The sequence below is a fragment of the Phyllobates terribilis genome, unplaced genomic scaffold, assembly GCF_046119375.1.
Source record: "Phyllobates terribilis strain yellow unplaced genomic scaffold, ASM4611937v1 Scaffold_11__3_contigs__length_659146591, whole genome shotgun sequence".
Taxonomy (NCBI): Eukaryota; Metazoa; Chordata; class Amphibia; order Anura; family Dendrobatidae; genus Phyllobates; species Phyllobates terribilis.
The window spans coordinates 103690214-103717613 of record NW_027362771.1 but is presented as its reverse complement, the minus strand read 5'-3'; the positions used below and the strand labels follow the sequence as shown (position 1 = coordinate 103717613).

Here is a 27400-nt window from a genome sequence, read left to right as displayed (position 1 = left end):
TCCACAGGCGGAGGGTAATGGCTCCCAGAAACAAAAGGAGGACTGGTGCCAGAAACTCCATGTGGGTGCTGACTCCACTCCCCTGCACCAAAAACAAGGAGTCTACCGGGTGGTACAGGAGTACGAGAGAGTCTTTAGTAAGCACCTGCTAGACTTCGGCAGAGTAAAGGGGATAGAACACCACATCCCCACGGGGAGCCACCCACCAATAAAAGAGAGACACAGGCCTGTACCCCCTGCACATTATCAGAACGCAAAGGGCATGCTAAGAGAGATGAAAGAAGCTGGGGTCATTAGAGACAGCTGTAGCCCCTGGGCAGCCCCCTTGGTTCTGGTCAAAAAGAAAGACGGCACCATGAGAATGTGCGTCGACTATAGACAAATTAACCGTATCACTCACAAAGACGCATATCCGCTGCCTAGAATAGAGGAGTCTTTAGCCGCACTAAAATCAGCTAACTTCTTTACTACTTTGGACCCTACTAGCGGGTACTGGCAGGTTCCTGTGGCAGAGGCTGACAAGGAGAAGACCGCCTTCACCACCCCGATGGGACTGAGTGAGTTCAACTGTATGCCTTTCGGGCTCTGCAACGCACCAGGGACCTTCCAGCGGCTGATGGAATGCTGTCTAGGGCACCGAAACTTCGAGACGGTCCTCCTTTACCTGGACGACGTGATCGTCTATTCGAAAACCTACGAGGACCATCTAAAGCACCTGGCCGAGGTGTTCGAAGCCCTGGCAGGCTACGGCCTGAAGGTGAAACCATCGAAGTGTCACCTGCTGAAACCAAAGGTCCAGTACCTAGGGCACATGGTAAGCGTGGAAGGAGTGGCCCCCGACTCTGACAAGGTCACGGCAATCAAGAGCTGGCCAAGCCCCTCGAACATCAAAGAGGTGAGACAGTTTCTCGGGTTGGTAGGCTAATACCGAAGGTTCATCCCCGGGTTCACTAAGATGGCAGCTCCTATGCAGGACCTCCTGATCGGACAGTCTAAGTCCAGGAGCCAAAAGCCGCCCTTCAAGTGGGATAAACTGGAAGAGGAGTCCTTCCGCCAGCTAAAGATGGCCCTCACAGGGGACGAGATCCTGGCCTACCCTGATTATGGCCAGCTTTTCATTCTCCACACAGATGCCAGTAATGTGGGACTGGGAGCCGTACTGTCCCAAAACCAACAGGGCAGAGAAAGGGTGATCGCGTACGCCAGCCGGAAGCTGAGACCCACCGAGAGGAACCCGGAGAATTACAGCTCCTTCAAGCTAGAATTCTTGGCGGTGGTGTGGGCCGTGACGGAACGCTTCAAGCATTACCTGGCCTCCACAAAGTTCACCGTGTACACAGACAACAACCCGTTGACACACCTGGACAATGCAAGACTGGGTGCCCTAGAACAGCGGTGGATGGCCCGTCTCTCCAACTATGACTTTGTGATCAAGTACCGGGCCGGCAAAACCAATGCCAACGCAGACGCCCTGTCGAGGATGCCTCACTTACCTGAAGGTGACAAAGACCCAGAAGAGCTGGAGGAGGTAGAACTCCCCGCGTTTCACCGGCATGGAGCCACTCAATACTCCCACCGCGTGAAAGAGGAGGATCTAACAACCGTGATGATCAATCCCCTACCTCACCACAGCTGGGCCGAGACCCAAGATAGTGACCCTGCCATCCGTCTGGTGAAAGAACTGCTGACCCAGGAAGATGCCCGCATGGATCCGGATGCTCCAGAGGAAGCCAAGCAGCTGTGGAAGGAGAAGAGCAAGCTGTTCCTCTACGAAGGCAAGTTGTGTAGAAGGATTGTCAACCACCGGACGCACGAGCTGACCTGGCAAGTCGTGGTTCCAAGGCGGGATGCAGCTATGGTCCTGGGAGCTTACCATGACAGAGCGGGACACTTCGGTTGGAAGAAACTGGAGTTCCTGCTAAGAGGAAGGTTCTTTTGGGTCGGCATGAGAGGAGCTGTAGAAAAGTGGTGCAGAGACTGTGGCCCTTGTCACCTAAGGAGAAAGGACCGCACCAGCCAGAAGACACCCTTGAGGCCCATCGTCACCACGCAGCCTCTTGAGCTGGTAGCTCTAGACCACGTCAAGTTGGCTCCAAGCCGGTCAGGGTACATCTACGCTCTGACAATCGTGGACCACTATTCCCGTTTTCTCGTGGTGGTCCCGGTAAAGGACTTGACAGCCCAAACAGCGGCCAGAGCCTTCCAGCAATACTTCTGCCGTCCACACGGGTATCCGGAACAGGTCCTGACAGACCAGGGTCCAGCGTTCGAGGCTGAAATCTTCCAGGAGTTCTGCAACCTCTATGGCTGTAAGAAGATTCGTACAACGCCTTACCACCCCCAAACCAACGGGATGTGTGAGAAGATGAACAATATAGTCATTGATCTCCTGAAGACGTTGCCCCTGGAGGAGCGCAGCCTGTGGCCAGAAAAACTGCCGGACCTGATAGACCTATACAACAATATCCCGGTGAATGCTACAAACTGCACCCCGGCTTACCTGATGCGAGCTAGACCAGGTAAGCTGCCCGTAGACCTGGAGATGGGAGTCCTAATACCTGAGGACACCTCCCCGGATGCGGACTGGGATACGGAAAGGCAACTGCAGTACAAGAAGGTACAGGAGAGTGTGGAGAAGAGCCTGGCCCAGGTGAGAGAGAGGCAAGAAAAACTCTTCAATCAACACGCCCCTGCTGGTCCCCTAGAACCTGGTGAGCAAGTCATGAAGTGGAAGAGAAGGCTACATAAGTTGGACGACCAGTGGGAAAGGGAACCCTACACCGTACTGCAGTCTGACCACGACAACCCAAAGGTGTGCGTAATCACCCAGGACGGAGGAGAAACCACTAGTACCGTCTCCAGAGACCACCTCAAAAGGTGCCCCGAGCAACTCCGTAGTGCAGAAGAGGATCAGAGTGACCTTGAACCCGCAGAGGACAAGGAAGAAATGATCAGCACCGTTCTCGGAGAGTTCCCTTAGTCCTGGACTCACATAAATGATGCCATAGTGGTACCTGTCCTGCATTTCCTGCAACCAACTGCGCAACAACCTGCACCAGAGCCAGAAGGTGAAGAGGAGCAAGCGGTTCCAGAGGCAGAAGAGCCTGTACCAGCAGCCCAGGAGAGTCAACCCTCTGCTGACAGTGAGCCTGCCATGCCTGCGGTAAGCCAAAGAACCCGCAGACAGCTGCTTGCCCTACCTGTACACCCAGCTGGTAGCTGTACCCCTAACGCTAGTGGGGAAAGCCAGGTCGGTCCTCCACCAGACAGTGGGTTAAGGAGGTCAACCAGGAGCACAAAGGGGCAGATACCCGCTCGCTGGAAAATATAGAGTGCACTAAAATTGTAAATAACCCTGTTGCCAAATGTTGAAATGTTTGCCTAGTTACCTGCATTTTTATAAATAGTGTATTTCAGTTTCTTGCAGCTACCGTAAGGACTCAAAGGTTATGGACTTTTTATAACCGGGACCTTGTATGGACTGCGTTTGGAGCCTAACCAAGGAATGAACTAAGACTGTAAAGGACTTGGGGTAGGACAGACCCCCACCTGGTTAAGGCTCCCCGTTGTATTGGTGATATGGACACCCGGTCACAGGCCACACTGTGACCTTAAGAACTCAATTTGTGCGTCGTCTGTCTATTAATGTTTTATTGTTATGCATATTGTCTTTGTTTATTGTTTAGTCCCGGAGTACTAAATTTCACTAGGGGGGAATGTGTCACCCTGGCTTGGATGCCACAAAATGTATTAAAGCTGTGTCTGAGAGCAAGGGGGAGGTTCTCTAGTCAGGGGAACATTAACATGCAATGCCTCCTGTCTCAGGCCAGTAGGGGGAGCAGGCTGCCCCTATAAAAGCTGGTACTGGGGGCAGGGTTAGGGAGAACTTGATGGCCTGTCTCAGCATTGAGACTTGTCCCAGAGCAGAGCAGGGACAGACAGTTGCACTGCACCTAAGAGGAAGTCTGGCAGGAGGAGAGCCACAAGCCAGAGACAAGAGGCGAAGAGAGCCTGTCTTGGCAGATAAAAGACTTACTTTACCAGACTTTGGTGTCTGAGGCTGGGAGGATTCCACATTCTCCAGCAGATAACCAGTTCGCAAGGGACTGTATATTCCTTGGCCTAAGAAGCCTGGAGGCCCTGCCACAACCGAAGGGACCAGTAAAGCCGTACCAGGCTGGGAGCAGAAAGGAACCCACGTCGCAGGCCATACAGGCGAGAATCCACGAAAGCTCGGAAACGTGGGCTGTTACCCTATAACGAGGAGATAGCCAGAAGGAGCGCAGAAAGCACGGTAGGCCTACACCCTCACCCTGACCAGGGCCAATTTCCCCGTTGCTCTCAGACATCCAGGTCCCCTCCTAGCCGGGACTGTTTATGGGTCAGTTTACCTGTTTTAGTAAAGACCCTGGACTGCAACTTGTTGTCTGTGTGCTCCTTGCTCCTCCAGCACTATCAGCAGCGGGGCTCTCACTACCATCACTCCCAACATCCATTATACTGCCCTGGGGCCGCACTCTTCCCGTGGGGAGTCACACTACCCTAGCTGCACACCTCATCAGCCCCAGCGGTCTGCATGCAGCAGCGGTTCCTAATAACCGCAATCCACGGGTGGCGTAGTCGGACATAAACATCAGCACATAACGGACTACCACTGGCCTGACCACCCTGAGCCACGGAACCGGGTTGCCACTACTACTCCCATCGTTCCCCCACTGCCCGGATCCGAGTGCCCCACGGCCCAGGGGGCGAGTCATTAAGAATAAACGTGGTGTTGTCACAACGCTATACTAACAATACTTATACTATATCTATCACTTATACACTAATAGGCCCATCACTGCCTTTCTTAATCTGTCTGTAACTACCCTGGGTCCTAAAGTTCCTATTTATCACTATCTAAATAATAACCTATATCCTATACTGTCCCTACCCTTGAGCTGAGTGTACCAGGTTACCTTAGACAGTACCAATGCAGTACCCACACAGCAGCATCAGTACATATAACATTCTATGCATTTTTACATTTTACACAATAAAAACACAATAAAACCACATGTCACAGTACATACTTTACAATTGTTGTCTTCAGGGGTAGGTATAGGACAGTCCACGTTACATCCTTACACTTGGATAGGATGACGTGTCACGAGATCTCTGAGCTTGTAAAATGCCGAAGGTAACGGATCTAAACAGGACTAAGTTTATGGAACTAGTGAGGGTCCCGAGCGGAAGATCCAGGGCGCCAATATTGGAAAAAATAGGACATGGAACCGCTGAACAAGTAGAGAGACTTGCTGATCAGGACTGTGGCAACAAGCTAGGCTGTGACGAAGTAGGACGAAACAGAGTGCTTCACCGGCCCTGGAGTAGACTACACTGGAAGGATACTGTGTGAGTGAAAATGCTTTTTACTGCAAAGGAAACGTCCATAAGACTTTGTACCCGCTATCTCTTGTACATAACCCTTATCAAGTTACCGTTCAGTAAAGATTGTGTTTTAGAACTGTGGAACCTATGGTCCTGGCCAGCGAACACCACCGGCTACAGGCGGCCTGCATGGGCGCAATGCCCTCAGAGCGCCAACTCACACACCCAGCAAGGACCCACTCTTTCATATAGCACAACGGGTCATAAAAGCAGGAGACGAGTGCCTTTCCTATGGCGCCCACATACGTATAAGCATTGTGCTGATCGGCAAGACTAAAACTGTGTGTCTGAGACTGCAGCATATGCCATACACTGGAATAAGTCCCAGACAACCCATTTAAAATGAAGATTAACATGTATAACAAAATCACAAAACTGTTATTCTGCTGACTGGAGTACTAATTTCTTTTTTTCTCAGCGAGCGGCAGTTCAGAGGCCTGCTTTGCCACAGTCTCATAGGTTTAATAAACTGGTGTCTAAAGATTACACGTTGACTTTTCTTTGAGAGTTTTATTTTTATGCTTTGTGACTTGTGCAGAGGTCTCTGTGCAGAAAGGAGGAAATGAGTACTGATCATCGCTTAAAGGATTGCTCTCATCATTGATCTTCAAGAGCAAACAGTTCCCTTGCCTTTCGGCGGACTGCTTGATGACGAACAATGCAACCATGTCCACTATGCACACTACGATGTTGCAAACAGAGGGAGCTTTAGTTCAGAGGAGCTTTGCTTCTGAGGAGAGCAGTGGCAGTGAAGCTGGCTGGATCAGATTTAGAGCAGCGCTTACAAGTTCTATAGCAATGAGGTTGTAAGTGCTCCACTTGAAAGTCCTGCTTGTCTAGGGGACCTACCACCGCTTCAGGTAACCTAGGCAGTTAGTAGTAAACAATTAAATGAAGAAACAAGAATTTTAGAACAGACAGGATTTTTAACAATAAGTAAATTGCAAAGTTTCTACAAGTACTTTGCAATTTTAACGATTTTATGAGGTTTACAAAACCGCCTTTAATGTATATGTTGAGTCCTGACTTATCTGTCTTTAGCTTTATAACGGATACAGCTTTTCTTTGTAGATAGCCATATTCATGAACAAACCCAATGGCAAATAAAAAGGTTAACTACATACATAAAATAAAGACCTGTACCACAGACTAACCAAATTATTAGAACACTGTACTATGATTTGCATTCCTTTAACATGTCCTTTTAATTTATAGGACCAGGGAGGAATTTTTAATAATACATTCATATATAGAACCACTATAGCTTACGTGTCTGTGATAGTTCGGGACCTTCCAGATTTGGATCCAGAATTTATTGGTGCACCTTATGTGTCTTCTGTTTATGAAAATACTAGTATGGTAAGTAATATCTTTTTATGGAGAATGGCAATAAATCTGACACTACATTGTCACTTTTAGGGTATGATGACGATGGCACATTAAACGTCATGGAGACAAATGTTCATCTCCGTCTTTGTGTATTAAACACCATTCACACTGATTAATGCTGGAGAGTTGTATATGAGGATTAACAATAAGCCTCATTAGACAACTATCATATAGCAATATTTTGCCAGGAGTAGTTGTAAAACACAGAAGAGGTCTACAGATCTTTCCTTTATGCATTCTCTGTTCAACCCTTGGTTTATAAATACTGACCAAAGTATTGTCACCTGAAAGGGGCCGTATGCTGGTCTGTAGTTTATGGCAGATCTCTCTTTGCAAAAGGCAATGTCTTTGCTCTCAGGCTGGTTTAATAGAATGCAAATAAGTAAAGTATCTCCTTACTGACTCTTTTAATCATGATTTCAAGGTCTGTGTCTCTCTTTTTCACCTAAATGATTATACCCAAGTACTGTCACTTTTCTGTGCATTGTTTTGCACAGAACATGCCAGACAATGATTTCTACAAACTATTGGTTTGGTTTGATTGATATCCCTTGTTCTCATCTGCAGATTACAAATGCATGGTTAATCTAGTCAGGATACAAGGAAAATATTTATTGGGTAAACCCCTTAAACATGTAGGGATGTCTTAGGCAGCATCCTATTGATGACTTCAAAATTTAGGGAAATAATAATTTCTTGGGGGACAGATTTATTTGTATAAATTGGATGAGTGCAATGCGAGACAAAATCGGATAATAACTAATGTTATTCAATTAGGCAGCGCAGATCTGCATATTTTTCTCAGCTGTATTCTGTATGAGAAAAAAAAATCGCTGCATGGTGCGATTTCACTCCGAAATTGGACAGTGCAAGAACAAGAGATACACTACAATTCTGTAGCATAGGAAACTGTAAATGGTCCTGTAAAAGATTAATAGCTGCTGAGTAAAAAACAGACAGCACACGGACAACACATGGATGACAAGTAAGAAAAAATCGTCCCAGCGCAGTCACAGAAGGGAATACTTCATAACTTTTAAACACACGGAGGGGGACATGTTTTACAGCACGTACACAGAAATAGTACCCATGCTGAAGCCCCTTAGTGTTGTCACCCACTACGATACCCCTTTAATAGCCCTCTTAGAGTATGATGTCCCCAAAAATGCCCTCAGACACAGTATACCTCATCACATTGAATCTTCCCCACATAATTTGCTCTCACAGTACCCCCAGCACGTATATTATGATGACCCCCACGTCAAGCCCCAACAGTATGAGACCCCGTCACACACACAATATGATAGTCCCAAAGCCCCATACAGTCTGATACCCGACACAGTGCCCTCACACAGAATGTTGGACCACACAGCCCGCCACACTATGTATGATGGCTCCACAGCCCCCCATACTGTATGATGCCCACTACAGACCCTCGCACAGTATGATGGCTCCCATAGTCCCGACACCATGTATGATGGAACCCACAGCACCTTATACTATGTATGATACCACAACAGCCCTTTACACAATTTGTTAGCCCCACAGCCCTTATACAGTATGATGACCCCCAAAGCTCCTTATACAATATGATGTCCCCACAGTTCTGTATATACAGTATGATGACCCATAGCTCCCCTGTATAAAATATGATGGCACCCACAGCTCCGTATATACAACATGATTCCCCCACATCTCCCTTATATACAGTATGATGGGTCCACAGCTTCCCTTTATACAGTATGATAGTCCCCACAGCACCCTACAGTATGAGGGACCTCACAGCTCCATATACACAGTTTGATGGCCCTTACACCACTTATGATGTCCCCCATAGCTCCCCACACCATGTATGATGCCCCACAGCTCTTCACACAGTATGATGGGACCTACAGCCCCTTATACAGTATGATAAACCCATGTATCATGGCCCCCCCACCCCATACATTATGATAGCCCCCACAGCCCCTTTTACAGTTTGATGACCCCCACAGCACTCTATGTTCAGTATGATGGACCCACAACTCCCTATACACAGTATGGTTTCCCCCATTGCTCCCTATATACAGTATGATGGCACCCACAGCTCTCTATACACAGTAAGATAGCTCCACAGTTCACTATTTTCAGTGTCATGGCCCCCACAGCTACACTATATACAGTATGATGACCTCCATAATTCCCTATATACAGTATGATGTCCCTACAGCTCCCTGTATTCAGAAAGTATGATGGCACTGCAGCTCCCCTATATACAGTATGATGGCCCCTACAGCTCTCCTATATATAGTATGATTGCCCCACATCTCCCTTATTTACAGTATGTTGACCCCCACAGCACACTATACAGTATGATGTACCCCAAAACTCCCTATACAGTATGTTGGATCCCACAGCTCCTTCACACAGTGCAAAGGCCCCCCACAGCATATATGATGTCCCCACAGCACTTCACATAGTATGATGGACCCCACAGCCCTTTATACAGTAGGATGGACTCCACAGCACCCCACACCATTTATGATGGTCCCACAGCTCCCAAACCATGTATGATGACTCCACACAATATGATGCCCCACAGTATTTTCTTTTTGGCTGACAGAATTAAAAAAAATACTCACCATCCTCCGCTGCTCTAGTCTGTTCTATGTCAAGACCTGGGCTCTGCATTATCACCCACTTTGCTGTCACTCAGACCTCAGACACACAGGCTGAATGATGGAATATCCATCATTGTATTCAAAGGTATCTGCATCCTTAGGAGACACTGTTGAATTCGGAATGCCTGTGGAAGTGGGGTGTGGGCAATGCCACTCGGTACAGGCCTCCCAGCTCAAGGGACCCATAACAGCCCCGTCGGCTGCCGCTATGGGCGATACACCCCTGCCTCTGCTATCTGTTTTTTAATGGAAAGCACATGGGCAAATTATAGATTATGTTATGACCTTTTTTACATATTTTTGCAAACTGATTTGCAAATGCAATGGGTCCGCTAAGGAAACGTACTGCACACAGAAGCCACCCATGTAGCAGTTGTGTTATGTCCATTTTTCTCTCAGTGGCAATTAGGAGAAGCAAAAGAGGGATGGCTTGGATCAGAGATGAATGAAATGTGGATCATGCACACTGATGAAATTGGTTAATCTTTTGTGTACAAGAAATAACAGATGTGTAAATTTGGCCTTACCCTAGGCAACCCTTTAAAGAGGGTCTCTGCCAAAATTATATTTCTGCCAGAGGGGAGAACCACGGATAGAAAACACAGGTGAAAAATAGATGTCTGAATGAGACCTTAGTTATCGCAGGCAAAAAAAAACAAAAAACAAAAATTGAAGTAATGTAGACAATTGGAATATGGACTGAAGTGTGTGATGGCATTCTCTGTTGAGCTTTGTAAAATATGTTAAAGCTATAAGTATGAATAAAATACGTTAATCAATGTTAATGAATGATGGAATATTAGAGAATAATTGTTTTTATATGTAGTGAAAAATAAAGTCCATGTTGCAGTAATCTTTTGTGAGTTCATTATGTGCTAAGTAATTCTGTATCTGAACTTGCATCAATATAGATTCAGTGAGATGGTAGCCACAGAACTCACAAGACATTGACCTATTCTGTAAAGTTTGCATTTCGTCTTTATACAGGGCTACAGTGTCCTGACAGTTTCTGCTATTGATGGTGACAGGGGAATCATGGATGAAATCTTCTATTACATAGAAAGTAAGTGTGTCATCTGTAGAGAGCACAAGTTGTTTGATTTATTTATCGAAGAAATATAATATTGTTTTTTAACCGTACTACACCAAATGTTTTTATCTGCAGGTTCTTCTAAGCCTGATCTATTTGACATAGATATAAATGGGGAAATCCATGTAGCAGGAGACATAGACCGAGAAGCTCTGTTGGAAGATGGGGAACAGGTTATATTACTGGTGGTGGTGAGTATACCAAAAGTAGAGGAAGCACACCCCCATTGTCCTACCTGTACAATAAAACTAAGGCATTCATCAGAATCTATATACAGAATCTACATGATGTGTCAAAGTGAAATCTATTATCCGCAGCAGCTATCATGCAGAAAAGTAACTAAAGTTTCAAAGGCCACAGCAATAATGTTAATACGTGCAGAATTCTCACAGGCTTTTTTTGTAGGACTATGTGGTGTGTACTGTTATAAGACCATTGTGCTGGCACTTTTATGGGAGCTTTATTTCTGGCAGTGTTGTAAGCATACACTCAGGTAATGTGGATGGCATTAAGATATGATATTCCTGTATTGTGTCTGTCACTGTAATGTGGCGCTGACACTGTTGTGGTATTCAGGCCCTTTAATTCCCAGTGGCCAGAGAACTCAGTTTATTCTGCTGAGCATGATAACCTCTCTCCCCCACTCATTGTGTGCTTTGTACTAGCTTTGCAAACTTTTGAATAGGCCCTTTACCCAACCCAAGCATTATTTCAGCAAGTATAGGTTTATGTGGGCTTGATTTTTGAGGCACGTCACTTTCTTTTTATAGACCAGAGAAAAACCTGATGGACCTTATTACAAGTTAAAATATAATTATACTTTCCAGTATCTTTTAGCAATAATCTGTCACATATGCATGAGGTATAACACAATCTCTGCAATTACGTGATTTGTATTCTACATTTTTAGTTTCTCCTCCTTCTCTGCAAGTTTTAGTCACTAGAAACCCCAGCAGTTTCTCTTTGCGTGCTCTGCTTCTTTCACCTTCCAGCTTCTCTCCATAGACTTTCATAAGCAGCATGTGTAAGACAAAACTGTAGGCTTCAGTCGTTTTTTAGAGTGAATGATCAATGCAGAAAGGTAAAGAGGCTTTTTTACTAACAAGATATATTACACAGTTTCTTATGTTCTCTTGTACTGTTAATTTATGAAAAAAAGTTTAGATAGGGTTATTCTCAAATTGAGTCTTGAGCAGCTCAGAGCATTGCACTCTCATTACTTCTTGGTTGCTGGGGGGGGGCGGGGCACTGGCAATTCTCCTTGAGTGACGGTTTTGGTCAGTAGAGCCATCCTGCTCCTGTGACACATTAACGCTCTTTCATTGTTTTGAAGTCTACACTGTTATCACTATAGTTTTTTTTACTCTTGTGATCCAAGCAATGGTGATGTGACTCTTGTGTAATTACATTTTGAGGTAAGCTGTTTTACAAAAATGCTGTAAAGACTAGTTGGTATATACCCACGTTTTACACCAAATTTCTGTAATAGAATAGATATTATCATGTATTCTTCTTATAGTTATGTTGTAAAAAAAAGAGAAAAAATCCATTCATGCTGAAACCCTTGAAGATAACACCAAAAGGTGTATCCTCAAGTTGTGTCCTGGACAGCACACAGCTCTGCAGCCTCTTTACATTCTGGTTGCAGGAGGGTGTGGTGGTGGTTCAGTCAATACTCCAGTGACAGGTTTGGTTAGCAGCTTCATCCTGCTAGTGTGATACATTAATAGCCTATCATTGTTCTGAAGTCTTCACTGTTATCACTATACTTATGACGCGCCCCTGGGCCTGTGTCGCGCTGCGTTGCGCACGCGGGAGCCTACCCGGAGCCGGATCAGTGGAGGGTCGTAGTCTCGTGGCGGTGACCCAGTCCGTGCCCAGGGAGTCAAACTAGACGGCAGTCTATTAGTAGTAAATAGTTGATGACTACGCCACCCGTTGAGTACAGCCAGGAAGCTGCTGCTGCAGGGCAGACCGCTGAGGCCGGTGGTAGGATTGTGCAGCGTGATAGTATAACCCCCAACGGGAGGGGTATGGCCTCAGGGCAGCCGACGTGGATGATGGGGGTAGCAGGAACCACTCAGAGACGGTACGGTGTAGTTCAGGGTCTTTACTGGTAACAACGACAGACCCTCCCGGAGTACTTGCTAGCAAACGGGGCCTGGTCAGTCTTTGAGCAGATGGGATCTCCCCTGGCCAGGCGTAGTTGTAGGCCTCCCAAACTGACTGTACTCTTCTGGCTACCTTGATAGAAGCTGATGTAAGTAGCCCACGTCCCTGAGTGTACCGTGTGGTGCTCACCCGTATGGCCGGTGACTCGGGGCCTTCTAATGGCTTCCGCTCCACGATGGCGGTGCTGGTCCCACGCGTGTGACCGTGCCTTCGGGCTTCTGGGCCAGAGGACCTGAAATCCCCTGCCTGACGGATTCTGCTGCTGGGTAGGAGTTAGTCCCCACAGCCTCGGACTCCGGGTCCGGTAAAGAATCTTCTTAGTCAGGGCGAGCGCTGCAGCTGCCAGCCCCTGACTCCTTGGAACTCAGCTGTTTCCTATGCTGCTTCTTGTCTCCACTCTCCTTGTCTGACTCTCCCTGCCTCAGCCCCGGGTTTTTACAGGGGAAGCTCTTCCCCTCCCAAGACTGGGCAGGAGGTGTGGCATGCACAGGATCCCTGACCAAAGGACCTCCCACCTGCTCTCAGACATAACATTACATTACTGTGGAAAACCAGACCCCTGGGGTGCCACATTCCCCCCTAGTGAAATTTAGTACTCCGGGACTAAACACATTTAGAAAAACATAACAAAGTATAACAATAACAACACAATAAGAAAAACACATAAGATGGTTGCGGCGTGTCCGCAACCGGGCGCAGTCTTTGAAGAAAAGCAAAGGTGTCCATTTCACCAACACAGGGAGACGTAACCAGGTAGGGGTCTGTCCTACCCCGAGTCCTTAACAGTCTCTAGTCCATCCTGGGTTACGCTCCAACTATATACAAGGATTCCCGGTAAATCCACCAAGGTTTCCTAAAAACAACTGGAAACACAAAATTATTCACAAGCAACAATACACAGAAAAAAAACATAAATAAAACAATTTATACACTTTAAATTCTCCAGCGTGCGGGTAACTGGCCTCTAGTGGCCCGAGTGGACCTACGGAGCTGACTGTCTGGCCCTGAACTACAGGGTGTAGGAGCTGTCAAAGGTAAACTGGGCAGCTGTCTACCGGCCCTTTGTCTCACTAGGGGTACGGCAGGCTCACTATAAGCAGAGGGTTGATTCTCCTGTTCTGCTTGTGTGGAGTCTTCTGCCTCCTGGACCGGCTGTTCTTCCAGCTCTACCCGTTGCTCCGTAGGTTCTTGGGATGATGGTTGGAGGAAGGTGAGTACGGGTACCACAACTGCACCATTGACTTGAGTCCAAGACTGAGGGAAGTCCCCGAGCACGGTACTAACCATATCTTCCCTTTCTTCCACGGGTCGATGGTCTTCTTGTTCCTCTTCCGGGTTCCTCAGTTGTTCGGGACACTTCTTCAGGTGGTCCCGGGATACAATGGCTGTGGTTTCCCCTCCGTCTTTACTGATGGTACAGACCTTCGGGTTCTCGTGGCTTGAGGGCAGTACGGTGTACGGGTCCTCCTCCCACTGGTCATCCAACTTGTGGAGCCGTCTTTTCCTCTTCAAGACCTGCTCTCCGGGTACCAGGGGAACAGCGGGAGCATACTGGTTGTAAGTCTTCTCTTGTCTTTCCCTAGCCTGACAGAGACTTCGCTCCACGCTCTCTTGTACTCTCCGGTACTGCTGCTGCCTCTCTGTGTCCCAGTCTGTTTCTGGTGAAGTGTCCTCAGGTGTCAGGACTCCCATTTCCAGGTCAACAGGTAACTTACCAGGTCTCGCCCTCATTAGGTAAGCCGGGGTACAGTTGGTGGAACCTACCGGGATGTGGTTGTATAGGTCCACCAGATCGGGCAACTTCTCAGGCCACAGACTGCGTTCTTCCAGGGGCAATGTTTTTAGCAGATCCATTACCACCTGGTTCATTTTTTCACAAAGTCCATTAGTTTGCGGATGGTAGGGTGTCGTCCTTATCTTCCGGCAGCCATACAGATTGCAGAATTCCTGGAAGACCTCCGCTTCAAAGGCAGGTCCCTGGTCCGTCAGCACTTGGTCCGGGTACCCGTGTGGACGGCAGAAGTGCTGCTGGAAGGCTCTAGCTGCTGTTTGAGCCGTTAAGTCCTTGACGGGGACGACAACCAAGAACCGGGAGTAATGATCCACGATGGTTAACGCGTAGACGTAGCCACTTCTGCTTGGGGTCAGTTTTACATGATCCAAGGCTACCAGTTCCAACGGTTGCCGGGTGACGATGGATTGCAGGGGAGTCTTCTGGCTGGCCTGGTCCTTCCTTCTCAGATTGCACGGGCCACAGTCTCTGCACCACTTCTCGATGGTTCCCCTCATGCCTACCCAGTGGAACCGCTCGCGCAGCAGGAACTCCAGCTTTTTCCACCCGAAGTGTCCAGCTCCGTCGTGGTATGCCTCCATCACCATGGCTGCGTCTCTTCGTGGCACCACTACTTGCCAGAGTAGTTCATGCGTCCGGGAGTTGACCATTCTGCGGCACAACTTCCCCTTGCAAAGGAATAGTCGACTCTTCTCCGCCCATAGTTGTTTGGCTTCCTCCGGAGCGTCTGGTTCAAGTCGAGCCTCCGGCCGAGTCAGCATCTCCTTCACCAGTCGGACGGCAGGGTCGCTGTCTTGCGTTTCCGCCCAGTTGTAGTGGGGTAAGGGGTTCAACGTAGCAGCCTGTTTACCCCTTACCCGGTGGGAATACTGGATAGTCCCATGACGGTGGAACGCAGGGAGTTCAACTTCTTCCAGTCCCTCCGGATCTTCTCCTTCGTCCGGCAGGTTGGGCATCCTGGACAGGGCATCCGCGTTAGTATTGGAGCGTCCTGCCCGGTATTTGATTGTGAACTCGTAGTTGGACAGACGGGCCATCCACTTCTGCTCCAGGGCACCGAGTCTTGCCGTGTCCAGGTGTATCAACGGGTTGTTATCCGTGTATACGGTGAACCGGGAAGAAGCGAGGTAATGCCTAAAGCGCTCGGTGACTGCCCATACCACGGCCAGGAACTCTAGCTTAAATGAGCTGTAATTCTCGGGGTTCCTTTCGGTGGGTCGCAGTTTTCGGCTGGCATAGGAGATCACTCGTTCTCTCCCCTGCTGAATCTGGGATAGTACGGCTCCTAGCCCGATGTTACTGGCGTCGGTGTAGAGGATGAAGGGCTGGCTATAGTCTGGGTACGCCAAGATTTCATCCCCCGTGAGGGCCATCTTCAGCTGGCGGAAGGACTCTTCTTCTGGCTCTTCCCATTTGAAGGGCGGCTTCTGGTTCTTGGCCTTCCGGGACTGGCCTATCAGGAGGTCCTGCATAGGCGCTGCCTTTTTGGTGAAACCGGGAATAAACCTTCGGTAGTAGCCTACCAACCCTAGGAACTGCCGCACTTCTTTTACGCTGGAGGGGCTTGGCCATCCCTTAATTGCGGTGATCTTATCGGGGTCGGGAGCCACTCCGTCAGCGCTCACCACGTGTCCCAGGTATTGCACCTTTGGTTTCAGGAGGTGACACTTGGAGGGTTTCACCTTTAGGCCGTAACTCGCCAGAGCTTCGAACACCTCCGCCAGGTGTTTCAGGTGGTCCTCATAAGTTTTGGAGTATACGATGACATCGTCCAGGTACAACAGGACCGTCTCGAAGTTTCTGTGGCCCAGACAGCACTCCATTAATCGTTGGAAGGTTCCTGGGGCGTTGCAGAGTCCGAACGGCATGCAGGTGAACTCGCTAAGTCCCATCGGGGTGGTGAATGCGGTCTTCTCCCGGTCCGCCTCTGCTACAGGAACCTGCCAGTACCCGCTAGTGAGATCCAAGGTAGAGAAGAAGTTAGCAGATCTTAAAGCAGCCAATGACTCCTCTATCCTTGGTAAGGGGTACGCATCCTTGTGTGTGATACGGTTGATTTTCCGGTAATCTACACACATCCTCATGGTGTTGTCTTTCTTTTTGACTAAAACTAGTGGGGCTGCCCAGGGGCTACAGCTATCCCGGATTACCCCAGCCTCCTTCATGTCTCTAAGCATCCCCTTGGCGTGTTGGTAATGTGCAGGGGGTACGGGTCGATACCTCTCTTTTATGGGAGGATGATCTCCCGTGGGGATGCGGTGTTCTACCCCCTTGACTCGCCCGAAGTCTAACGGGTGTTTACTAAACACTCTCTCATACTCTTGAACCACCCGATAGACTCCTTGTTTCTGATGTGAGGGAGTGGAATCAGTACCCAAATGTAGTTGCTGACACCAGTCCTCCATGTCTTTCTTAGAGCCGTTACCTTCCTCCTGGTGAGATGGAGGCAAGGGTTCCACAGATTGTATAGAATTTTGATTAGTGGTATATAATTTGGCTAGCGTGGCATACCGGGGCAGGTACACTTCCCTCTCCCCGATATTTATTATGCGAATGGGCACCCTCCCATGGCGTACATTGACCACCCCCCGTGCTGTCAAAATGGTGGGCCTACTGTCTGAGTAAACTGGTTCTACCATTGCCTGGTAATCTCTTCCTCTCAGACCAATAGCTGCCCGGCACCAAATCATCATTTCACTTTTTGGGGGCATGGCAATAGGAAAAGGGTCACACATTCTTACGCTACCAATCTCACCGCCGGAGAGTTCCACTTGTTGCCGTTGCATCAGTGCCCGGATCTCTTTCTGGAGCACCCGCTGCTCGCCGGAGCTGGCGTTCTTGGCAACCTGCTGTAAAAGGAAAATCACCTCTGCAAGACAATTTTCAATTACGTTAGTTCCTAGAGTTATTTTTGGGTGACTCTCATGTTTATCAATATCTACAATGATCAGTCCCTGTGCGGCCAGTTCGACTCTACCGATTTTGAGGGCCACCTCCTTAAATCCGATCTGTGGCACGGGCTGGCCATTGCTGGCGATGATACTCAAGTCGTCGTCAGGGTAGTGGGTAATATCCGAGTCATTCCAGTACTGCTTGAAGAGCACGTACGGGATGGTGGTGACCTGTGACCCGGTATCCAGTAGGGCACTCATGGGAATGCCATCCAGTACCACAGGCAAGACTGGACGTCCTCCCACATATCTGTCGCGCCAGTTCGATGGGCCTGGTGATCTTTTTCCTGGGGGTTGGCCCTCTACCCCAGGTTGTGCCCGTTTAAAGAACAGTACCTTTCCATATGTCCGGGTTGATTGCAGCGGCGGCAGATGGGTCGTCCGTCCTCGCTGTATCGGTCACTGGGTCTTCCTCTGGCCGGTGGGGTCCTCCTTGGTCGACGCCACGGGATGTCCTCCGGTCCGGATGCCAGCTGGATCTTCCCTGGGGTGGAAACCTGTAAAGACTGCACAGTTCGGGTTAGCGCAGCAACGCTCTTAACTAGCTCTTGGACCTGATGGTGTAGGTCTGGAGCCGGGTCATTGTCCAAAGCCTGCGCATCAGCTCCCACAGGCCCTGCTGACAAGGGCGCCGCTTCCTGGTAGTAAGTGGTAGTGGGGCGTCTGTGGGTCACAACGCCACCTGGTGCCGGTTCTCGGAGCACCCGGATGGCTCTGTCCTTGAACTGTGCAAAGTCCAGATGGGGATCCTGTAAGGCCATTGCCCGCAACTGGGTTCGGTGGGCATTGCAATATAAACCCTCTATAAATTGTTCAGTCAACAGCCTGTCCTCGTTTCCCACCCCATCAGGGTCGGTCTGCTTTATGGCCCTCAGGGCCTCTTGTAGGTTTAGTGCATAGTCCCTTATACTCTCATGCGCTCGCTGCTTGGACCCGTAGAATCTAAGCTTAATCTCGGCTGAGGTGCGGGTATCAAAGGTGTCCTTCAGCCGGGTTAGTATCCCTGCGACAGTCTTCCTCCCAGGTGGCCAGGATTTTACTTCCCTTTTGGCTGCCCCGGTTAGTTGGGCCACCAGGATGCTCACTTTTTGCTCTTCTGTGAGGGGGTACACCTGGAAGAGGCTATCCAGCTTTTCTCTAAAGTCATGCAGGGTATGTGACTCCCCTGAATACTGGGGTAGCCAAGCTGCTCCCGGGATATAGGGCATGGTGAAGGGCATAACTGCAGCAGCGGTAGCGCTGGCGGGGGTTGGGGCAGTGAAGCTCTCCTCCGTATCCGACATCTTCCTCCCCCCTAGTGGACCGTGGCCTACCTTGCGATGATCCTCTTCCGTAGGCCGCGGCTCCGCAGTGGATCGTCAGGGTTGAGGACCTTCCGTCGCGCTCCTGTGACGTCGGCGTCTGCTGGGCTCCTTCCAGGACCTTACGCAACGTCCGGACGTGAGGCGGGGTTTCAGTTCTCGCGCGCTTTCGGAGTCCACGCCCCTCTTCTTCCCGCGCGGCGTCCCCAAGATGGCGTCCAACGGCGGGAAAACTCCACGGATGGCGGGAAGAAGGCCGAAGATGGCGCCGGATGGCGGGAAACTTCACCGATGGCGGGAAGAAGGTAGAAGATGGCGCCGGATGGCGGGAAACCTCCACGGATAGCGGGAATCTTCACCACTGGTAAGTTTGAACAGTCTTTGCTTTTCAGGCACGCAGTACCCGGTGGTTGCGGGCACGAAATCCTGCCGACTACGCCAAAAATTGACGCGCCCCTGGGCCTGTGTCGCGCTGCGTTGCGCACGCGGGAGCCTACCCGGAGCCGGATCAGTGGAGGGTCGTAGTCTCGTGGCGGTGACCCGGTCCGTGCCCAGGGAGTCAAACTAGACGGCAGTCTATTAGTAGTAAATAGTTGATGACTACGCCACCCGTTGAGTACAGCCAGGAAGCTGCTGCTGCAGGGCAGACCGCTGAGGCCGGTGGTAGGATTGTGCAGCGTGATAGTATAACCCCCAACGGGAGGGGTATGGCCTCAGGGCAGCCGACGTGGATGATGGGGGTAGCAGGAACCACTCAGAGACGGTACGGTGTAGTTCAGGGTCTTTACTGGTAACAACGACAGACCCTCCCGGAGTACTTGCTAGCAAACGGGGCCTGGTCAGTCTTTGAGCAGATGGGATCTCCCCTGGCCAGGCGTAGTTGTAGGCCTCCCAAACTGACTGTACTCTTCTGGCTACCTTGCTAGAAGCTGATGTAAGTAGCCCACGTCCCTGAGTGTACCGTGTGGTGCTCACCCGTATGGCCGGTGACTCGGGGCCTTCTAATGGCTTCCGCTCCACGATGGCGGTGCTGGTCCCACGCGTGTGACCGTGCCTTCGGGCTTCTGGGCCAGAGGACCTGAAATCCCCTGCCTGACGGATTCTGCTGCTGGGTAGGAGTTAGTCCCCACAGCCTCGGACTCCGGGTCCGGTAAAGAATCTTCTTAGTCAGGGCGAGCGCTGCAGCTGCCAGCCCCTGACTCCTTGGAACTCAGCTGTTTCCTATGCTGCTTCTTGTCTCCACTCTCCTTGTCTGACTCTTCCTGCCTCAGCCCCGGGTTTTTACAGGGGAAGCTCTTCCCCTCCCAAGACTGGGCAGGAGGTGTGGCATGCACAGGATCCCTGACCAAAGGACCTCCCACCTGCTCTCAGACATAACATTACATTACTGTGGAAAACCAGACCCCTGGGGTGCCACATTTACATGCAGAAATAACATTTAACAAGCTCCTTTCTAAGTAGGTGAGAGCCATGTTTATGAGTACTGCTATGGAAAATGATAGTCGGGTGCTTTTAGGATTGTGATTTTGGGTGACTGATAACAGATCAGGAGCTTAGAGGGAGGGGGAGAGGGGTGTTAAGCTAACTGTGGTACAGAAATGAATAGGCTGGAGAGAGGTGACTGGGATCTTATGTGTTTACTTTTCATCCTGGAATGGCTGTAGAGGCCAATCTACTTGGTAACAAGCAGTACACTAAGTAAGATAAAAGCTCTCATATCAGGAAAATGACAGCAGATCAAAAAAAGCAAGTAAAGTCCTGTCAGTCTTCAGGAGTGAATCTCCCCCTGTCAAGCAGGAATCCAGAATACAGGGAAGTGGTGTGCTCCAGAAGAAAGAATATGAGCACACCCCTTTATAATAATGTAGGTGTGCCCCCAACCTAAATAGGGCCATTGTATAATGTTTCCAGTTTTAAAAAAGCTATGTAGTAGGTTGCGGTATGAATGAAGGCAACCTGGAGAAAAAACACTTGTGATATTTCATTGTTGTAAATGCATAAGCCAAACTTAATAATGTTTTTATGGCATTTATTGCATAATTTTTTAGTACACATGCCAAAACTTTCGAGAAAAGAGGATTAACCTTTTGGCTTGAAGTACAACATACAGTATTTATACAATAGAGAGTGAAGTATAAATCAACTCATCTGCTCTGGACTCAGCAGTTCCACTCCATAGATAATATCCAAAACTCAAGCCAGAACTTGTTTTCTTCAATAAAAGTAGATACTTTATTAGATCTTTATAAAAACATCCAAACTTCTCTGGCCTCACACAAAAACATCATATGAAAAATATATATACAAAGGTTGGCAGCAAAAACACCCCTCTCTCAGGTAATGCGTTTCTGGTTTCTATGGTCCTTAGTCTGAGCCTCAAAAATCCCACAATACACAGAGAATAAAATAAATAATACCAAAAAAGTAACTCCCACTTTCAGGTGTGTATAGACAAAATACAAATAAAGTATATTTGTATGAGAGGTGTGTTTTTCCTGCCGTATATAGCATATTTTTTCATATGCTATCTATACATTTTCACATAAGTATCTACTACTGTGGAACAAAATGAGTGCTGGCTTAAAGTGGTTTTCCCACGAACAAAAGTTGATTTTACTCAATAGATCTTGGAATAATAATAATATCCACAATTGGATGTGTTTAAATAAAATGTCCCTGTGCTGAGATAATCTTATAAATGTGCCCCTGCTGTGTACTGTGTAATGGCTGTGTCTGACCGTACAGGAACATGATCTGATCATACCACAACTCCTGGGCTGGGGAGGAAGCGAAAGAGTATACAGACAGGACAGCAGGGGATCACAGCTGATTCTTTCTGTGAGGTAAAACATTTCCCTGCCTGTTTTTAAATAATGTTTTACATTTGTGATCTCCTGCTGTAATATCTGTATATATTTTTTCTTCCTCCCCTGGTCAGGAGCTGTGGTATGATCAAACCAGGTACCTGTACGGTCAGACACAGCCATTACACAGTACACAGCAGGGGCACATTTATAAGATTATCTCAGCACAGGAACATTTTATTTAAAAACATCCAATTGTGGAAATTATTATTATTCCAAGAGCTATTGATTAAGATGAACTTTTGTTCGTGGTAAAAGCCCTTTAAAGGGGTTGTACACTACTTTATATTACCCCCCCAATGTATCCCCCCTGTGGCAACTAAGACTTTTTGTAAATACCTTATGTTGCAGATACTGCCTGTGAGCGGCGCTATCACTGGCTGCTCACAGGCATCACGTGCCCCCGGCTGCAGCCAGCTCTGACATCCGCTGATGTCACGACAAGTGCTGGCAGCAGCCGGGGGTCTCTGTCTTCCGCGTTCCAGGCTGTGGCTGGGGTTACCCCCCGTGCGTAACACCCGGCATCCACCGCGCGCTCTGACTCTCCCCATTCATTGGGAAAGCGCGTGGTGGATGCTGGGTGTGACGCGGGGGAAACCCCGCCCACAACCCAGCAGCCAGCGCGGGGACCTCAGCGCTGAATCATGCCTCACTTGTCGTGACGTCAACGCGGGGTCACGTGATGCCTGTGATCGGCCACCGATAGCGCCGCTCAAAGGCATTATCTGCAACATAAGGTATTTACAAAAAGTCTTAGGGGCCCCCGGGGTATACATTGGGGGTGTATTATAAAGTAGTGTACAACTTCTTTAAGTTTTGGATTGTTGCATTAGATCATATTATTATTAAAAAAAATCAAATATTCTAGACAGGTCATTCCTCTCTTAAAGGGGTTTTCCCACAAACAAAAGTTAATGTGAAAAATTGGCTCTGTCTGACCGTGGATAAAACATACCACATCTCCTGGGCAGGGGAGGAAGCAAAAGAGTGTAGACATTACAGCAGGGGAGCGCAGAGGATTCATTTTGTGAGATAAAATATTGTTTAAACCCAGGCAGTGAAATATTTTACCTCACAAAATAAATCCTCTGTGATTCCCATGCTGTAATGTCTGTAGTGTCTTTTGCTTCCTCCCCTGCCCAGGAGATGTGGTATGTTCCGTACGACGGTCATACACAGTCAAGTTTTAAAATTACATTTTGTTTGTGGGAAAACCCCTTTAGACCATTAAAGCACCACTCTAGCATTATTTTCTATTGCAGCGCTGTAGTGGTGCTACTAATCTAAGTTCCCTGCACTTATTCCCATACTTACCAGACTTACCAGCCGCCGTCTTCATCTTTTATCGGCGCTGCTCTGGTTGGTTTTCAGCAGTTTGTGACCAGCCAGATTATTCCAGTGTTGGGCTATATGGAAGTCACAACTCAATGTAAGCAGGGCCGGAGTCAGCACCCGGCGCACCTAGGCACGTGTTGGGGCCCTGAGCAAGCGGGGGGTCCCACTCACCGTTGGGGACCCCGGCATGCTGTGGGGCCTGTGAGTCAGGGAAGCCCGGTGCCAGCGCCCGCGAGTGGGCCCCCCACTTGCTCAGGGCTCCGGCACTTGCAATACTTACCTCTCCCTGTTCCTCCGCAGCTCCGGCGTCTTCCGCGTCTTCTGACACTCTGACGTCTCAGGTCAGAGGGTGCGATGACGTTACTACAGCACGCCCTCTGCTCTGAGCGTCACAGTGCAGAGAGCTGGCAGAAGGCGACTTTGAGGAGTCCAGAGCAGAGCAGCGGCCAGTTAGGAGACATGAGTATTAGATTTTATTTATTTTTTTATGTATGGAGCAATGTATGGGGCCCATTATGCATTGAGCATTATACGAGGCCCATATTGTATAGAGCACTATATGTGGCCCATTATGTAAGGAGAAAAATATGGGCTCATACTGTATGAAGCATTATATGGGGCCCAATCTGTATAGAGAAATATATGGGGCCCATTATTCTGTATGGAGCAATATATGGGGCCCTTTATTCTGCATAGAGCATTATATGGGGTCCATTATTCTGTATGGAGCATTATATGGGGTCTAGTATTCTGCATGGAGCATTATATGGGGTCCATTATTCTGTATGGAGCATTAAATGGGGTCCAGTATTCTGTATGGAGCATTATATGGGGACCATTATTCTGTATGGAGCATTATATGGCGTCAATTATTCTATATGGAGCATTATATGGGGACCATTATTATCTATGTAGCATTATATGGGGTCCATTATTCTGTATGGAGCATTATATGGGGTCCATTATTCTGCATAGAGCATTATATGGGGTCCAGTATTCTGTATGGGGCATTATATGGGGCCCATTTTTCTGCATAGAGCATTATATGGGGCACATTCTTCTGCATAGAGCATTATATGGGGTCCATTATTCTGTATGGAGCATTATATGGGGTCCATTATTCTGTATGGAGCATTAAATGGGGTCCATTATTCTGTATGGAGCATTATATGGGGTCCATTATTCTGTATGGAGCATTAAATGGGGTCCATTATTTTGTATGGAGCATTATATGGGGTCAATTATTAAGTAAGGAGCATTATATGGGATCCATTATTCTGTATGGAGCAATATATGGGGCTTATTATTCTGTATGGAACAATATATGGGGCTCATTATTCTGTATGGCGCATTATATGGGGTTCATTATTCTGTATGGTGCAATATATAGCGTCAGTCAGAGATGGATATAAACAGTTTATATACATGTATATATATATGTAACAGGTGTTCTAAACAAGGGAATAGTAACAGGAATAACAAACGGTAATTTGAAGTAATAATGCAAAGTATGTCAAGGTAGTGTGATGCACTCAATTGAGGGAGTCACCACCTTAGTTCTTTAACTCTGTATATGGCCTTAGCGGGGGTCACCAGTTATTCCCGCTAGACCGCAAGTCTTTTCCGGACAAAGTCAATCAAATCAAGTTTAGCTTCTCCCACCCCAACCTGTCCCCTCCCAACCTGAGATCCTAAACCCAACTGCCCCTGGTACCGTAGGTGAACAGTGGAAGTGACGATCCTGTTCACTTGTACAGCTCCTCTGCTTTCGCTGGCGTGACTCTCCTGGCGCAGCCTTCTCCCAGCTCCTCTCTGCTTGGCCGTTGGAGGCAGTCTCTCAAGCCTTGGGTAGGGGGATCCAGACCTCATCTATTGGCGGGCGATGTCGGGTCCTGCGAACTCACTCAGCATCGCAAACAGATCCCGACTCTCCTCAGCAGGCGCAGCACTCGAGGAACCTCTGTGGGGAATCCGGAGTTCATCCACCAGTGTCCGGCAGTTATGTGTCGCAGGCCTCTGGCTCAGGCCTGCCACGCTGGGCTTCTCAGCACGTCCTGAGCGCGTCTGCTACTCTCTGCAACTTGGTGCCAATCCTGCCTTAGGTTTGGCGCGCTGGACTTTTATATTCAGGAAATCATCTGACTGGGTCCAGCGTCTAAATCTGCTCCCCATTAAACTTTCCTAACACATCTTGGTTCCGTTTGATTGTGTCTGACCAGCAGATGGCAATCTCTCCTCATCTTTGACACATCCTGCAAGAATTCCCATGAAGGCTTTTTTTCTTCTACTACATTCCTCCCCCCTCTTTACTTGCGAGTCCTCGGGTGAGTGGATTTCTTGCGGGATTGATGCCTCCTTCCAGACAGCGCAAGTTCAGACAAGAGTTGAGCACACTCTTCTGTTTTCTGTTGGATCTGAGACCAGATAAACTCTTCTTGAGCATACCGGTTAGGAGGGATTCTGGCATTGGCCTGCTCAGTTCTGAGGGGCTCCTCCTGCGGAGGTGATTCCGGGGTATCTGACGAATCAACCACTGGGGATTGCAAGTCACCTCCCGATTCATTCTGTACTCCACTCAGGATTGGCATCGACAGCTCTGACGGGCCCAACTGCATTGTAGCCCATCCTTCTTCATCCCCCAAGGTCCCTGTGTGTGGCACCTCAGCCAATTCGTTTGGAGGCCCAACCCCATTACAGCCCTCTGCTTCAGAGGGGCAGGGCCGCAGCATATTGTGGTGCAACACCCTAGGTGTTGCGGCGTCATCCCCTTCGGGCCGGACCTCATAGACTGGGTTGTCTGGGTGGATCTTCTTCACCACTCAATATGGTATTGCCTCCCAACGATGGTCCTGCTTACTCCCAAATCGTTTGGCCCTTACTAGCACACGATCTCCTGGCTGGAGCGATCCACCAGAGGTCAGGGGCCGACCTGCATGCTCTACTTCCTGAAACTTCTGTGCAACCAATCTTCTCACTGTATGATGCCGGCACCTGTGCTCCAGAATCCAGGTACTTGGGCTGTTGCCTGGGCAGGAGTCTTCTGAATCTAGCTCTAGTGCAGTAATTTCTTGCCCATTCCTTCCAAACAGCAACATGTAAGAGATATAGCCAGTAGTTGCATGAACTCGATTATTATACATCCATACCAGCTCGGACACAAATTCGGGCCGCTTCATCTTTTTGTCCTCTTCCAGCGTTCACAACATTTGCAACAGGGTTCGGTTGAAGCACTCGAACGCTCTGTTTCCTTGGGGGTGGTAGGGTGTTGTTCAGGATTTATCGATCTCATAGATACGGTATAGCTCATCCATCACTCGCCCCTGGAATCAGGCTCCCTGGTCAGAATGTATTCGCTTCGGGCACCCATAAATCCGAATGAAATCCTGACAGATGGCCTTAGCTGCAGCTTCTGCTGTCTGGTCTCGGGTATGTGTCACCACTGCGAACTTGGTGAAGTGATCAGTCATTACCAAACAGTGTCCGTAACCATTGTATGAAGTTCCGATCATCAGGTAGTCAATCATCAGGACTTCTAAGGGTGCAGAAGTTCGGATGGTCTGAATGGGAGCCCTTTGCTCCGGGGGCTTACTCAACTCACACTGGTGATATTTTCAGCAGACCCCTTCGACTTCTTGCCGCAGTTGAGGCCAATACACCAGCTGTTGTAACCAACGAAAGGTCTTCTCCACACTGAAGTGAGCACCTCTTCCATGAGCTTCCTGGACTAGCTGTGTTACTAGCGCTTCTGGAACTACTACCTGCCAAGGTAGCTGGATTCTTCGGCATAGCAAGCCATCCCTCAGGAAGAGCCTTTCCCACTGGCCTAAGGTTTGTAGGGCAGTGGGGAGTGAAGCAGCCCTGGACTCCTGGTCGGGTCTTTGACCCAGGGCAACCCATTCTCTCAGTTTTGCCAGTTCTGGGTCGGACTGTTGCAGATGTATCCACTCGTCCCTTGAGCGGCCCAGAATTTGAGTGGGCCTCGGCTCCTCTCCGTACTCCTGGGCACTGGCTGAAATCCGGAATCTCATCCCCTTCAAGCTCCTCATCTATATCTCTCTTCGGCCCCATCTGAGTGACCCAGGACAGGGCATCTGCATGAGTGTTCAGGGCCTTGGACCAATAGGTGATTTTGCACTGGTATTTAGACATCCTTGCTACCCACCGCTGCTCTAGCGCGCCCAGCTTTGCGTTCTCTAAGTGGGCCAAAGGGTTGCTGTCTGTCCGCACTTGTACTTCTGACCCCGACAAGTACTCCGCAAATTTCTCGGTCATGGCCCACACCAGTGCCAGTAGCTCCAGCTTGAACGAACTGTAGTTGTCTGGATTCTTCTCCGTATCCCGGAGCGACCGACTGGCATACGTGGTCACCCGCTCTTTTCCTCCTTGCACTTGAGCCAGCACTGCTCCCAGCCCATG

At 48.8% G+C, this 27400-nt stretch overlaps 1 protein-coding gene across 1 annotated transcript in view; it reads left to right on the top strand.

Moving 5' to 3' along the window:
* CDHR2 (cadherin related family member 2) overlaps window positions 1–27400 on the top strand; it is a 436943-nt gene that overhangs the window by 114060 nt on the left and 295483 nt on the right. Inside the window, exons 9-11 of the mRNA XM_073651379.1 lie at window positions 6646–6789; window positions 10467–10542; window positions 10645–10760. Of these exons, the coding sequence (XP_073507480.1) occupies window positions 6646–6789; window positions 10467–10542; window positions 10645–10760 (336 nt within the window). The remainder of the gene's footprint in view (window positions 1–6645; window positions 6790–10466; window positions 10543–10644; window positions 10761–27400) is intronic.